The sequence below is a fragment of the Myxocyprinus asiaticus genome, chromosome 36, assembly GCF_019703515.2.
Source record: "Myxocyprinus asiaticus isolate MX2 ecotype Aquarium Trade chromosome 36, UBuf_Myxa_2, whole genome shotgun sequence".
NCBI lineage: Eukaryota > Metazoa > Chordata > Actinopteri > Cypriniformes > Catostomidae > Myxocyprinus > Myxocyprinus asiaticus.
Window position 1 is genome coordinate 232,501 of NC_059379.1, and position 16,311 is coordinate 248,811.

Here is a 16,311-nt window from a genome sequence, read left to right on the forward strand (position 1 = left end):
CGGACTCGCCGCGTCGCTCCACCTCACTGAGACTCAGGTGAAAATCTGGTTCCAGAACCGGCGGAATAAATGGAAGCGACAGCTGTCGGCCGAACTGGAAGCCGCGAACCTCAGTCACGCGCAGAGGATCGTGCGCGTGCCCATCCTGTACCACGAGCACGCGGAGAGCGCGCGCGCTGCTGGTCTGACCCTCACGCACGCGCTTTACTACCCGCATCCTCTGATCAGACCCGTGTGATGATGAGCGCCGTTATTTAACGCAGAGAGGACTCGATCCTGGAGCTCTAGGTGCTATGGCGTAGTGTTTACACTGTGCTTTATGTTGAGCTGAGAACTTGATCAAGACACCGAACCTCCAGAAGATCATCATGCACGAGCAGATGACACCTGATTTAATGTCTGTAAAAAAGAGAAAGTTAAGCTATTAAAGTTATTACATCTTGTTTATTGAAGAATTGTTTTTGCGCTTTGTCACCCAGCCACTGCTGTTTATTATTATTATTATTATTATTATTATTATTATTATTATTATTATTATTATTATTATTATTATTATTACCCCAAATGTTTTTGTCTAAACGGACACACAAAAGGAAATTATTCTCTCTGTTCTTGAATACTGTATGAAGTAAATCGAGTATGTGCAGTTCTCTTTACATTTCAGAATTTAGACATTGTTCGACTGACATTAATTGTTAGTTTTCTTCTGTGTTTGTCTGAAATTATGAAGAGCCTGAAATTATAAACTATGAACCATTTTAATGATTGTAAAATTGTCTCAGATGTTTTACTTCAAGCTATTTAATGTATATATGATAATAAAAATGTGCATTATACTGAAGGTGTGTTGCAGTATAAAAGCACTAAAACTATAAACTCATTTATTTTTGTCTTCTGCTGATCAATCATTTATTTGTTTATTTATATTTGTCTTTATTGCTCTGTTGTCTTCACCTTATGACAGTTTACAATGAAACAACAACAAATAATAATAGAGATCATGTTTATATTGTGGGGTTTTATGATAAAGCAGGTTTCTCTTTTAATATAATTATAATTATCATGAACGTTAATCTGTTTACAGTACAATATATTCATATTAGACGATCATTTATATATAATCTATAATTCTGATTTATGAAATCTGAGATGCTGCTGAGGTGTTATTAACGCAAAATAAAACATATTATAATATTTCACATTTTACTGTCTTTCCAGCGAATATTACAGCTGTCAAATCGAGTATGACGTTTAAAACAATGTTTTTAATGAAGTTAATCCTCCTACACGTGAGTTTGATTCAATCCTACACTATCAAAAATAATTAAGCAAATGATTAAGATGATGTTATTTTTATTTTTTTTTTCATTCAACGTTTATCGGCCTATATTTTTATATCACAAATGGCCAAAATAATCTGAAATAAAATAATTATATTTCATATAAAGCTGTTTATCTTTTCATGTAAAATGACCTTTTAATATATGGAATTTAATTCAAAATAATTCATACAAAATAAGTCAATTAATTCCATAAACTGTAATTGAGTAAAACAGGAATAGAGCAGACACTGAAACACATTTAAAATGATCAGAGAGGTCTTGAGATTTAATGAATATATAAATATAACACGCTCGATTATTTATTTCATTATTCATGTTGACCATCAAATCTTATTTTGATATTAATGTTAGAGTATAATTTACAGGCTATTTTCTGCTCAATGTAAAAAAGAGAAATGATACAAGAGATAGAAATGCTTTAATTTATAATCAAATGAAATGGGATCCATTTTTAATCAATGATCATGTATCAGGTTAAATCTCTGTTTTTATAATAATGAGAATCATCTGCATATTCCCCGAGGAATGATTACAGAATTAATAAATACATTCGGAATATTCCTTTATAATTATGCCATGCCTGCAATGAGGAAGAGTTGTGCAAATGTGCTTTAATTATCTGTGTCGATTATATCTGTTCACCTGTTAGACCCAAAACATTTCTAATTACACCATTTAAGATGATATAAATAAGCAACAATATATCAGGGACGTTCAAGACAGAAATCTGATACATAGCATTTGATAAATGTCCTTATTTGAGCATCCGGTATGTATATTTAAATGACACTGTTGCAATGCTCTGGATCTGGATATATAAGTGTGCATTTCATCATATATCACAATTCTGCATCCCTTCACTGGTTACCGGTTCGAGTTCAGATTCAGAAGACAATAAAGTATATTTCGATCTGCCAATCAACTGCTTCTTCACGATTAAAGATTAATATATTTAAAACACATCTTAAGACGCACTTGTTCTCTTTACAACATCATAATGGAACTGAGTGCTAAACAGATCCTTTGTGTATTCCCACTTCATTATTTTATGTTCATTTCTATGTTTTTATTAATTAGCTTTGTCTTGAAAGCTAGTTTTTAATACAGCACTTTAGTCTACGCTGAAGGGTTTAAACTGCTTTATAAATAAAACTGAATTGAATTTGAGTAATGCTACATACTGTATATGACAACGGCAATTTTGTAGTATTTTGATTATATATATATATATATATATATATATATATATATATATATATATATATATATATATATATATATATACATATACCGATCAGCCACAACATTAAAACCACCTGAAAATATTATGTAGGCCCCCCTTGAGCTAGCTAAACAGCAGGGGCGGTACACACTCTCACAGCGAAATCGTCAGGATTCGTACGATTTTTCTAAATTTGGCTAATTCGTATGATATCGTGCGACTGTTTGAATTCCTATGACTTTCACTACAGCCAATGTCGTCGCTGGACATCTAATACGCGACAATTACACACACAACAGCTTCTTATCATGTTTACACACTCTACTGATGGGTTAAGTTTAGATAAGGGGTTTGGGTATGTGCATAATATTAATAAGTATGTCCTATGTTCATATGCAACTGTATTATACCTTAAATGCCCCCTGTACACATATAAAACATCATTTGCTGTTTTAATATGTGCGGACATGCAGAAATTCACCAAATTTAGTAAAATAAATAAATAAATAAAAAAATTCACATATAACCAAACATGCTCATGACAAATTAATTTTCAAATGTTTCAATTAGGGTTAGTCAATACACCCTAATATTCTGGTTTTAGCCACAAACTTTAAGCCATGTTGCCATGCTCCTTAGAATGACTAATGCGGTAAAATTATTGGGTAAAATGAACAATAGCCTATCTAGATTTTAGGTTAGAATTTAATCAGTAGGCTATAATCAGCATGTACAGGTAATGTAAATAGTAAAGATTTTTTAAACACATTTTTAAATTCACTAGTTCATTTTAAATGGTCCAGTGTAACAAGTGTATTTTTAAATGTATGTATCTCAGTTACTATGAGTTTAAAAAGTTTGCATGCATCATATAAGTGACCAGTAAGATGGCTTTCATATGTTTTTAATCATTATTATGTCTGTCAGTGTCTGTGCATTCCTTATAGAGCACGCTTGGTGTGCGCCTCTTATAAGAGAATGCAGTTGCTAATATTAAGCTCAGTTCTCCGTTATTGAGCACGCGTGTGCCTCTTCCTTGTGATTGGTGTGCATTAAGTATTTGATTGATAAACGGTGTTAATAAAGAGGACGTTGTGTTTGTTATCTTCCCTGTAAACTATTTAGTGCTTCTTTTGCATTTCATTTGCAAGAGATGCAGCAGGATAAACTCTGTTGTTTTCTCTCTCCCGGTGAGTTGAATGTTTGCTTTTTACTCTTGCACCTGTACTCAACAGCACGAATATTCATCTGTATATATTATTAGGTTGAAGTGCGTTGATGTGGCTTAGTGTATAAGAGCCTTTCTCACTGAAGGTAAGTCATTTATTTGGGCTTTAGTGGGGTGTTTATAAAGGGTTTATGCTTTTAAGTGTATTCATAATACATTTGCCATTGCAGGTGCGGTGTGGCCCCGTATAACACTAGCTGCTGTTTCTTCATTCCTGTTTCTTCACATCTGTTCCAGCGTGCCGTTTCATCAGAGTCCTTTGTTTGTTTTGCCAAACTTATTGCACTAAATTTGTCTTGTTTCTGCATTGTATAATGCAAAACATTAAAGACGGTGAAAAAATATATCATAGTAAATAACAAAATGTGTACTGTATGTTGTTCGAGAAATGAGAACCTGACAGATATAAAAAATATTTTATAATAAATGCTTGCCAAATAAGAGCGATCTCTAACCAGTTGGGCTCAGGTGCATTCAATACAGCAGAAAATCAGATCCAGATCAGGTTTTGTGATAATAACATGGGAAATTGTGCTGTAAAAGTAACTTCATTTATAATCAACATTAAGTAGAACTGGAGCTGACATGTCCAAAGATGCAAAACTAATGCTGATCTTCTACCTTATCTCCAGATATTAGTTACTGGCTCATTATTCGTCTGACATCCGGATTCTCCTACCCGTGCTCTCTGGAGCCGACAATTTTACAGCGACATCATTAGCACAATTAAGCTAAAGAATATATGACTATATCATACAGGAATAAAACACTGAACTCAAATGGTCAACGCTTGTTGTAGCTGGAGCATTATGCTTAAAAATGCTCCTATGGGCTTTCATGAACTAGTGCTTGTAAGGGACCATCTGAAAGCACTAAAACGCCAGAGGTGTCCAAGTATTCATTTATTAATTCATTCAATTAAAATGTAAGTTATACATACAATTTAAAATCTTTAGAATGGGTACATTTTATTTTAATAAAAGTGTTTAAGACAGAACATGCAAGGTGCAATGAACACTTGGATACCATTGACGTTTTAGCACAGTGTATGAACTTTTCAGTCGGTCTCTTATGCACCATATGCAAATAATTAATAAATATTAAACTTAAATTAAACTTTACCCCGCTAAATATTATTATGCAGTCATAATGCATTGATGTTTTGTTTAAATATAATTTATTTGGTCTATGATGTGGGGTGACAATTAAAAAAATAAAACAAAGAATCAAGAGCACCAAAATAAAAGTGTCAGTAATAAAAGAGGTAGAAAATGAATAAAAAGGCCTAATATGGAAGTATGCAAGCAAGTCTAGTTAAAATCATTTTATATACTACAGTCACATGACCTCAATATCTTGTTTAATTTCTGCACGTGGCATCCAGTTATCTTGAAAATAAATATGGTTTATTTACATTTGCATGATCTAATTGTGTGTCAGAATACATTGTTCTTTGTCAGTCCAATCAAATAATGGGTTAAGAAGAAGATTAAAATGTTGTTAAAATACTAAAATATTGTAGCTGACCACAAACTGCCTTCTGTTCCATAAAGAAAAACCTATAAAGTGTCCAACTCCACATCTAATTTAAAGAAACAAGCTATTCAGATTCACTTAGATTAATTCAAACTGGAGGTGTTGCACATCAGATAAGATAATAATGACATATCACATGTAATTCTTCCAATTGTGCCTAGCCTTTATAAATATGTATTTAAATATTCTGAATACATTACTTTTTATTTTATGTATTCGAAATACTTTACTGAATACATTTTAGAGAGAGTATTTAGTATTCAGCCCAGAATGCTTTAAGCAATCCACCCAACCCTGTTTATACCTCCATGTATTTCGGACATAATATTCTTTGAGTATTAATGTTTATGAATGTTAATGAAACTAAATGTTTCGGTTCAGCGCTGATTCAACTGGCATCATCCCTACCCGGAACATAATCATTGCAGCCAATCAGCACTCGAGAATACGAGACAAAAATTTGAAATGGACCAATCAGAGCAGAGCACTGTTGTGAACGGCCCAATCAGACCAGAGCGATAGTGGTGAATGGCCCAATCAGAACAGAGCACGGTTGTAAACGGCCCAATCAGAGCACTGTTGTGAACGGCCCAATCAGAGCAGAGCGATGGTGATGAACGGCCCAATCAGAATAGAGCACTGTTGTGAACCGCCCAATCAGAGCAGAGCGATGGTGGTGAACGGTAGAGCAGCAGTGGACAACAGCAGCACGGTGAGATTTCACGAGATTTAAAAAAAAATTTTTAATAGAAATATATAATCATAATGTGATAATCGATCATAATCACTTATACTACATCGTGTTTTACTCAGATCTCACAGCGAGGTCTTTAGCTCTGAATCAAATACACTGCTGTGAGGATTTATCGGCCGTATTCTTCGTGTTTGTGATTCAGAGAGTTTACAGTTTAAAATCATCTGTATTTGAACTTCATTTTAATTTAAGAGCGTAATGTAAACTTTATTTGTGCTTCGAGTTGAATTGTTTTAACGGCACGCTTTAGTTTGAGCATTATTCCTGTGTGAAGGGAATCAGAACAGAAACGTCATTTGTGTGTTCTGAAGTACACGTGGTGTGTTCCCGCGTAAAATGTGGAGGTTTATTAAAATAATAAAAGGCTCTAGTGATGGTGATGCTCGCATTAAAAACACCACTAATAAGTCTAATAATAATTCAATAAATGTGGCATCTGAAAGATACGTCTCTCTCTCTCTCTCTCTCTCTCGTGTGTGTGTGTGTGTGTGTGTGTGTGTGTGTGTGTGTGTGTGCTGTGTCTGTCTGTCTGTCTGTCTGTGTGTGTCTCTGTGTCTGTCTGTCTGTATCTCTTTGTGTGTCTGTCTGTGTGTGTGTCTGTCTGTCTGTCTCTCTGTGTGTGTGTGTGTGTGTGTGTGTGTCTGTCTGTCTGTCTCTCTGTGTGTGTGTCTGTGTGTGTGTGTGTGTGTGTGTCTGTCTGTCTCTGTGTGTGTGTGTGTCTGTCTGTCTCTCTGTGTGTGTGTCTGTCTGTCTGTCTCTCTGTGTGTGTGTCTGTCTGTCTGTCTCTCTGTGTGTGTGTCTGTCTGTTTGTCTCTCTGTGTGTGTGTGTGTCTGTCTGTCTCTCTGTGTGTGTGTGTGTCTGTCTGTGTGTGTTTGTGTGTCTGTCTGTCTCTCTGTGTGTGTTCAGATGACTGGATCCAATGAGTTCAAGTTGACCCAGGGTCCGGAGGACGGTGTCTCAGCAGTGAAGTTCAGTCCCACTTCAGCTCAGTTCCTGCTGGTGTCGTCATGGGATTGTTCAGTTCGTCTCTTTGACGTCAGCGCAAACAGCATGAGGATGAAATACACACATCTGGCCCCTGTGCTGGACTGCGCTTTCTATGTGAGTGCCAACATTACCACACAAACACCGGACAGCCATGAGTTTCACTGTTTAATTTTGTCTGTTTCGTTTGTTGTTTTAGGATCCGACTCACGCCTGGAGTGGCGGTCTGGACAACCAGCTAAAGACTCACGATTTGAACACGGATCAAGGTTGGTTGCAACAATTCATCTCTAAAATCAATAAAAAATTAATGAAAATAGAATTCAACCCTAACCCTTCGTTCACTGATGAATGCTGTATCTGACGGCTGTTGTTGGTGTGTCTTTACTGCTACTGTCTGTATCCTCCTCAGATACAATCGTCGGGACACATGATGCTCCAATTCGCTGTGTGGAATACTGTCCAGAGGTCAATGTCATGGTAACGGGCAGCTGGGATATGTCTGTGAGACTGTGGGACCCCAGAACACCGTGTAATGCCGGAACATTCACACAGCCTGAGAAGGTAAACAAACGTCTGTCTGTGAGTGGGATGGTGTCGTTCTGAAGGGAGAATGGTGTTTTAACGTGCTGTTTCACTGTGTTTCAGGTGTACACGCTGTCTGTGGCAGGAGATCGTCTGATCGTGGGAACAGCGGGCCGGCGTGTGCTCGTATGGGATTTGAGGAACATGGGATATGTGCAGCAGAGACGTGAATCCAGCCTGAAATATCAGACGCGCTGCATACGAGCGTTTCCCAACAAACAGGTGAAACTCAGACAGACACACACACACACACACACACACACCTGTACCTGTGAAATACTGTTTCTATGTACTGTTCCCATCTTCAAGTCAAAAGGGATTTTCCACATTTTAGCATCTCGGACAGATCTGACTAGGGCTGGATATCGCCAGGCCCCTCATGATACCATAAAATACAATATATCACAATGCACGATATCATAATTGGATCGTGACTGAGAGACTAAATCATGCGGGTTCAGAAGCGCCTCTGATCGTACTGTGAACTCAGAGTTTATGCTTATTTAGATTTAGGGTCTGGGGGCCACAAATTGGTGCTGGAGGTCTGTGGAAAATTTGAAAGAAAAAGATTTTACATTATGTATTTTTAGGGCTGTTAAAGTGAACATGGTAACTTAAGATATTATTAATCTCTGTTTAATGTAGGGCTGTCAATTTAATGTGTTCATGTAGTGTTACATTAATTATTATAGTATATATAATAGTATTAATTATTTGAAAAGTAACGCACAAAAAAGATGTATGCAGTTTAATCATACCCTTGATCCGTATGTAAATTCTGTGATAAGGAAGCAATCTTTCTTATCGGAGCAATTCAAGCTTGATGTACCACCAGTTTTTATGAACGTGTGTCAGTAGGGGACAGTCAGCGCAACTCAAGCTGACTTTATTTTTTTTTATCTTCCCCGAGGTCCACTTACAATGTTCTGATGTAAAAAAAAAACAACAACTTTACTGACAGTCATAATTTAATAATATATGATCTTTTTGCACCCTGTCTCTGGCCCTTTAAGACTTGAATGTAAACGCCCACTGTTCTGATTGGCTAACTTCCTGCAGCCTCTTAAATTCAGCTATATTTGAAACTCAACTGAAAGAAAATGAAAATTTGACATTATAATTAATTCAACTACACTTCAGGATTAACACGTCATCTGAATGTATCAAAATGTTCACTCAAGCACAGCAACTATCAAACACTATTTGAAACATTCGTGAATTAAAAGGTTTACTCGCAGGTCCGGTAGTGTTTAACTGCCGCATCTATCAATAACAGTTCCTTTGCAAAGCTTGAATCATATTGTGACTGGTTCACAAGCAGTCCGTGCTGATCTGAGCTGAAAACAAATACAATCCAAGCTGAAATGTTCTGAATACACAAACGTAATACGGTCCATGGCGATGTTGGGTTCTTCAACCGGCTTCAACAGGCCAAAGCAGAGACGCTGGTCTTCACCGGAGCGACATCTCACATCTCCCATGTTAACCCTAACCCAGCAGCAGAATGAGACACGTTTTTAAAAGTTGCACTTGTACCGCTCATAAAACGCGCCACATATCGCCGGAAACTAATCGAAACGATTAAAGATGTCCATCTAGTGCATGTTAGCGTTCCTGAGGATCCTTAAAAAGTCTTAATGTCTTATATTCAGTTTTCCCAAATTTAAGGTCAGAAGTCTTAAATGATACAACAAAAGTCTTAATTATCATTTAAAGAGTTCTTAAATTTGAGCCGGAAAGACAGGAATCGTGATACGATCTAATGTGAGTATCAGACATCAAAAGAATACGATTTAAATAAATAAGTGCATGCAGTGCATCTTTCAGAGTGAAAATGTGGCACTATTGTATTTTCTTAAAGCGTGCGGGGGATTGTGTGTGTTTCCAGCTGTTGCAGAACAGTTCGTAATCATAAGGACATATCGAAAATGTATGACAAGCGATCACTAATGATCAACTGTTCATGATGATGATTTTATAGTGTTGATGAAATATAACAATGTTTACTTTTAAGTGTTTATATTGTAATATGCTGTAGATTATTGGAGAGCACATTTTATTTCCATTATCTGTTTGAATGAGCAGCTGGAAGCTGTGAAGCGCAAACATTTCAAAATAAGAGTCCCCGCTGTATTTAAAGTTAAAAGTTCCACACTATGAATAAAATCTTTTTCCTTTTTCCCCCTAGTTATTGGTAGTTTAGTTGCACCATAAACTGTATCTGAAATTTAATTCAATTTGGACTCTTGTATCCTCTGTCTGGACCCCCCCATCACAGGAAGACTCAGAACATTTAATATAGACTGCTAATTTAAATACTATTTGCAGATTGGGGGGCCTGGGTATCTCAGCGAGTAAAGATGCTGACTATCACACCTGGAGTCGTGAGTTTGAATCCAGGGTGTGCTGAGTGACTCCAGCCAGGTCTCCTAAGCAACCAAATTGGCCCGGTTGCTAGGGAGGGTAGAGTCACATGGGGTAACCTCCTCGTGGTCGCTATAATGTGGTTCTCACTCTCGGTGGGGCGTGTGGTGAGTTGTGCGTGGATGCCGCGGAGAATAGCGTGAAGCCTCCACACGTGCTGTCTCCACGGTAACGCCCCTGCCTGTTTAAGTAAGAGTCTGTGATACATGATTTATTTTGAGATTGTGTGGGTTTGTTTTGGTATTGGAGATACAGTGTTAATTTGATTTGTTCAGGTCTTGAAAAGTCTTAAATTTGATTTTAAAAACTGTGCAGAAACCCTGCATGTGTACAAAATACTAACAATTAAATATAGCACAGATTGGTTCAAAGACCGTCCAGGACGCCTTCAAAATACGCAACGGCAAGATGAAACATGATGGGGGGTCTCCTTTTTAGAGTTATAACTTGACATTGCATATTTTAACCTGTTAATGCTCATTGACCTCACCCGTGGGTTTGACTTTACTTTGCTTAAATGAGTTCACATTTACATAGTGTGCCATTCAGAATTGTTCATAATGTTGACAAATTATACATCTTTATAATTTGTCAACATTATTAACTCCTTTTTTTTTTTTTTGACTAGACTATATAGTAAATGTGAACTAATTTAAGCAAAGTGACATCAGTTCTGGGGGGGGGAATGCACATCAACAAGTTAAAAGTGGCGCGAGATGTATGATAACGGTCAAAGCCGTTCATGTAGTGCAGGTTTATGTAGAAAAACATTTAAGTCAGACATGACAGTAAAGCTGCACGATAATGGTGAAATTTCTTTAAATTATTATTAGGTTGGCTTGAGAGCCAACATTCTGAAATCCTATTTAAACTTATTATTATTAGCAAAGCATCACTATTGTAATCTCACATACTTATTATTATTCTTATTCCGTACAAAACTTCGGCACCTAACTCGTCCCGCACCGTTTGTAGTAGACCCATGAATTAGGTGTCAAATCGACCGGCCTATTGACGACACCTGTGCTATGACTTTTCTAAGGGATTGGGGGTACGGTGCACCCCTGGGGGGCAAACAACTTCCCAAAAATTTCCCATAGGCATACTATGGCAAGGGTCTCGCCTGTGAAAACATTTTTCTTTCCTACTATGGCAATGCAAGAAAGTTGTCAAATCATATCTCCCAATCAGAATGACATAGAGACTTGGGGGTGGGCTCATTTCAATCGGGCTACCAATCAGTCTTTAAGGATCATCTTGGAAATGGTGTAGCCACGCCCTAGCAACCATTTACGGCACCCTAGCAACCGCCCCCATAGACTTCCATTCAAAATGGCTCAGAAGGATATCTTCAGGACAGAATGTCATAGACACTTGGGGATTGGCTCTTTTCAGTCAGATTAGTAATCAGCCAATAACAATCTCTCTGGTCACTGGCTAGCCACACCTTAGCAACAATTTAGAGCACCCTAGCAACCAGTCCTATTGACTAACATTAAAAATGGCTGAGAGGGATATCTTTGGATCAGAACATATACAGACATGGCAGTTGGCTTATTTCACGTGGGTGAGCAATCAGTCTTCATGTATCCATTTGAAAAACTACTTAGCCACACCCTAACAACCATTTAGAGCACCCTAGCAACCATCCCCACTGACTTCCATTCAAAATGGCTGTGTGATATCTTCTGATCAGTATGTCCTAGACACATGTGGGTGCTATCATTTGATTCAGGCTAGCAAGCCATGTTCGAACATACCCTGTGTTTGGGGGAAAAATGTACCCCAGGGCAAAAAACTGTACCAAAAAGTCCCATTGGGTACTATGGGAAGATAATTTTTTTCCTAAAATGGCAGTCAATGCAAGAAAGTTGCCAGATCATATCTCCCAATCAGAATGACATAGATACATGGGGCGGGCTATTTTTCAATTGGGATACCAATCACTCTTTAATTATCACCTTGGAAATGGCATATCCACGCCCTAACAACCATTTATGGGACCCTAGCAACCACCCCCCATTAACTTCCATTCAAAATGTCTCAGAAGTATATCTTCAGAACAGAATGTTGTAAACACTTGGGGATTGGCTCTTTGAGTCAGGTTAGTAAGCAGCCAATAAGAATCTCTCTGTTCACTGGCTAGCCACGCCCTGACAACCATTTAGAGCACCCTAGCAACCAACACTATTGCTTTCACTTAGAGTGTGATATCTTCGGATCAGAATGTCCTAGAGACATGACAGTTGGCTTGTTTTAATTGAATGAGCAATCAGTCTACAACTATCATCATGGGAACTACTTAGCCATGCCTTAGCAACCATTTAGAGCAACCTAGCAACCAAACACCATTGACTTCCATTCAAAATCACTAAGATGGGTATCTCAGGATCAGAATGCCGTAGAGACTTCCGGGTTGACATATTTCACTCAGGAAAGCAAGGAGCCTCATTAAGTATCACTCTGGTAACTGCCTAGCAACCACATGGGGTTACCCTAGCAACCAAGTAACAAATCACATATCTCTGCACCAGAAAATTGTAGAGACTTCTGGGTGGACTTATTTCACTCAGGATGGCAAGGAGCCATGTTAAGTATCACCTCGGTAACTGCCTAGCAACCAGATGGGGTTACCCTAGCAACCAAGTAACAAATCACATATCTCTGCACCAGAAAATTGTAGAGACTTCCAGGTTGACTTATTTCACTCAGGATGGGAAGTAGCCATGTTAAGCATCACCCTGGTAACTGCCTAGCAACCAGATGGGGTTACCCAAGTAACAAATCACATATCTCTGAACCAGAAAATCATAGAGACTTCCAGGTTGACTTATTTCACTCAGGATGGCAAGGAGCCTTGAATAGTATCACCCTGGTAACTGCTTAGCAACCAGATGGGGTTAACCTAGCAACCAAGTAACAAATCACATATCTCTGCACCAGAACATCATAGAGACTTCGGATTTCTTTCATTTGACTCAGGGTAGCAAGGAGCCTTTTGAGGATCACCTTGGTAACTGCCTAGCAACCAAGTAACAAATCACATATCTCTGAACCAGAACATATCTATCTATCTATCTATCTATCTGATAGAATGAATGGTCTTATAATCTTTAAAGTTTGAACTTTAAAACTACTACTTAAACTTGTAACTACTTCAAACTTCAAGCTTTTAAAACTACTTCAAACTTTCAGGCTAGGCTTTCTCAAGCCAACCTAAAGTTTGTCCACAAACTTTTCAATCTAGTTATTATTATTATTATTATATCCCCATACCCCATAGTAATATATAGGCTAATAGTAATATATTTCTATATATTGTAATTGAGCGCACAGAATTGCTATACAGTCTCAAGCATCTATTTTGAAGGAAGCCTAATTATTTATTCAAGCCTTTAATTTTGAATGAAACAGTGTTGTTTCTGTGTGTCACCAGCAGAGGTAACACGGTCAGCGCATGTTAGTGACGTGCATGAACCGAACTCAGAGCACAGCTGTTCTGTACAAAACATACATTATCAAAGCACGAGATGGAATTAATTTCACGTGCATCGAGCACAGAACGCCGTATCATTATCCTCGTGTGCCGCACATACGAGACTCGTACACATCTACGGTGCAGTACATATCAGCACGTGCTCGAAAGAGAAACAATGATTGGTCACTAGTGAACTTCTGAAGAGAGCATGATTGGTCAGGTGAGGTGAAAACAGACGAGGAAAGAGCTTGTGATTTGGTCTATCCGTAGACACAGCCTACAATGACAATGAAGAACAATTTGCAGCTTTGCCTGGTTGACACCTTCTGTTTGCTAGCTCACTAATATTGTAGACGAATATGCTTAATTAACCGTGAGAGGCAGAAATCGTGATCGCGATTAAAATACGATTAATTGTGCAGCCCTACATGAAGGTGTCCTGTGTAAGGCCCATGTCTCTCTTCACCTGTGACTGAACACCAGTGGGCGGGGCCAAGGGTGCAATGATGGAAAAATATGTGTTGATGTCTTGCTGAAGAGGCAGTCATATGCTGATGTATTTGGTCCTTGTGACGTCACAAGTTCCACAAATTACAAACGAGCCGTTTCTGGAGCCTGATTTAAATAAATGCACTTTCTATTGAGGAGGAAGTTTTCAGTTCTGAAACTTGTATGTTTTTATAGTGCAATGACCTCTTATATCAAAAGATCAAGGAACATTTTATTCCTCATGTCTTGACCCCTTTAAATAGGTATTTTACATTGTATTTATTTCAAAAATGTGAAAGAACAACACTTGTGCTTATCAAGCGTTTGATACGAGCTGAACAGCTTGTCATGCAGTTATTGATTGGTTGATTTCAGGGTTACGTGTTGAGCTCTATTGAGGGCAGAGTCGCAGTGGAGTATCTGGATCCGAGTCTGGAGGTGCAGAAGAAGAAATACGCCTTCAAATGCCACAGACTGAAGGAGAACGGCATCGAACAGGTGTATCCTGTCAACGCCATCTCTTTCCACAGCATCCACAACACATTCGCCACAGGTGCGCTTAAATACTTTCTGATCAGTTGGATGGGTTTAAGGATGAAATTCTGGTATTTGTGGTATTTAGCAAGTTTGCGGTCTGTATCTCTGAAGCCTCAGTTTGGATTTATTTTTTCTGTGAGGCCTGGCATGTCTGCAAAGTGTCATTTTACCATGAAATGATGTTTGTTTGTCCAGGTGGCTCTGATGGCTTTGTGAACATCTGGGATCCGTTCAACAAGAAGCGTTTGTGTCAGTTTCATCGTTACCCAACCAGCATTGCGTCTTTGGCGTTCAGTGTGGATGGATCTCTGCTCGCCATCGCCTCGTCCTACATGCAGGAACAGGGCGACATTTCACACCCTGCCGACGCCGTTTACATCCGCCAGGTCACCGATGCCGAGACGAAACCCAAGTGAGTTTGACTACTTGCTTTATTTATATTTGAGGGCCAAATTGCCAAAAATGTCCTCATGCAAAATATTAAAGCCTACTTCTGAGGGCCATCACTAGTAGCAAACTTCATAAATGGGTCAGATAACATCATATGATCACATGCTGCTGCAGTTTTTTTTTTTGGGAATTTGGAATTCCCAATGCGCTCTAAGTCCTCATGGTGGCGTAGTGACTCACCTCAATCCGGGCGGCGGAGGACGAATCTCATTTGTCTCCGCGTCTGAGACTGTCAATCCGCACATCTTATCACGTGACTTGTTAAGTGCGTTACCGTGGAGACATAGTGTGTGTGGAGGCTTCACGCTATTCTCCACGACATCCACGCACAACTCTCCACACGCCCCACCGAGAGCGAACCACATTATAGCGACCACGAGGAGGTTACCCCATGTGACTCTACCCTCCCTAGCAACCGGGCCTATTTGGTTGCTTAGGAGACCTGGCTGGAGTCGCCCTGGATTCAAACTTGTGACTCCAGGTGTGATAGTCAGCATCAGTACTCGATGAGATACCCAGACCCCCTCCTGCTGCAGTTTTTAAACTCAAAATCATAGCTATAGATTGTTCTTTATTGATGAACACATTCAGCGGTGTCTGTTTGAGCAGTAATATGATCCGAGAGAGTTTTAACAATCTCAGAAGATTGAATTTCCTGCATCGATCAGAATGACGAAGGAACGTGTGTGTGTGTATGTTTTAAAATAGATTACTGCAGTCTGACACTTACAGTGCATTTAGTGCTGAACACTTGTGATCGGATCATTCGAGACCGATGGTAATATCAGGTGTAAACGGGGTCTCGATCTCAGCGTGTAACACATTCATGAGCTGAAGTGGCGTTCGATCAGACAGCAGTAATAATATCATGTGATGTTTGTGTTCTTGTGTTCACAGGTCAACATGAGTCCCGCTCTGATTCTGCAGCTTCATGTATATTCATTCGATTAAACATTGTTCACTGTTTGTACTTTAAATACTTTCTTCATTCTGTTTGTCTTTTAATTGTTTTGTGTAATAAGTTCAATAAATGTTTATATTTTATATGTTGTTACAGTATGTCCTCAAATCTTTCCTGTCTATTTATGTTCTTAAAGAAACAAAACTGCATTGTTACAAGAACATCAGTTTCATATATCATGATAAACCCATACTAAACAGTATTTTTTGACCACGCAGTTTAATGTTCTTTTTATTATCATGATTAAACATTTTTATGTCATACAAACATCCAGTCAGTAAGTCGGGCCGATTATGATTCATTACAAGGACAGGCTCAT

General features: G+C 38.4%; 2 protein-coding genes across 2 annotated transcripts in view; both read left to right on the forward strand.

Annotated features, from left to right (window-relative positions):
* LOC127426685 (homeobox protein HMX3-like) overlaps nt 1-576 on the forward strand; it is a 1,445-nt gene extending 869 nt beyond the window's left edge. Inside the window, exon 2 of the mRNA XM_051673643.1 lies at nt 1-576. This exon is cut by the window's left edge and continues 241 nt beyond it. Within this exon, the coding sequence (XP_051529603.1) occupies nt 1-238 (238 nt within the window). The 3' untranslated portion in view covers nt 239-576.
* Nucleotides 577-5,990: 5,414 nt separating this feature from the next.
* LOC127426673 (mitotic checkpoint protein BUB3) lies at nt 5,991-16,075 on the forward strand. Its single transcript, XM_051673630.1, has 8 exons — nt 5,991-6,041; nt 6,991-7,185; nt 7,268-7,337; nt 7,481-7,632; nt 7,717-7,875; nt 14,420-14,597; nt 14,777-14,993; nt 15,929-16,075. The coding sequence occupies exons 1-8, from the start codon at nt 6,000-6,002 to the stop codon at nt 15,936-15,938; spliced, it is 1,023 nt and encodes a 340-aa protein (XP_051529590.1). The 5' UTR covers nt 5,991-5,999; the 3' UTR covers nt 15,939-16,075.
* Nucleotides 16,076-16,311: the final 236 nt, after the last annotated feature.

Coding starts and splice junctions, on each gene's coding strand:
- LOC127426673 (XM_051673630.1), top strand. CDS start 6,000: ATGGTGGTGAACGGTAGAGCAGCAGTGGACAACAGCAGCACG. Junction 7,338..7,480: donor CGATTTGAACACGGATCAAG/GTTGGTTGCAAC, acceptor TATCCTCCTCAG/ATACAATCGTCGGGACACAT. Junction 14,598..14,776: donor CCACAACACATTCGCCACAG/GTGCGCTTAAAT, acceptor TTGTTTGTCCAG/GTGGCTCTGATGGCTTTGTG.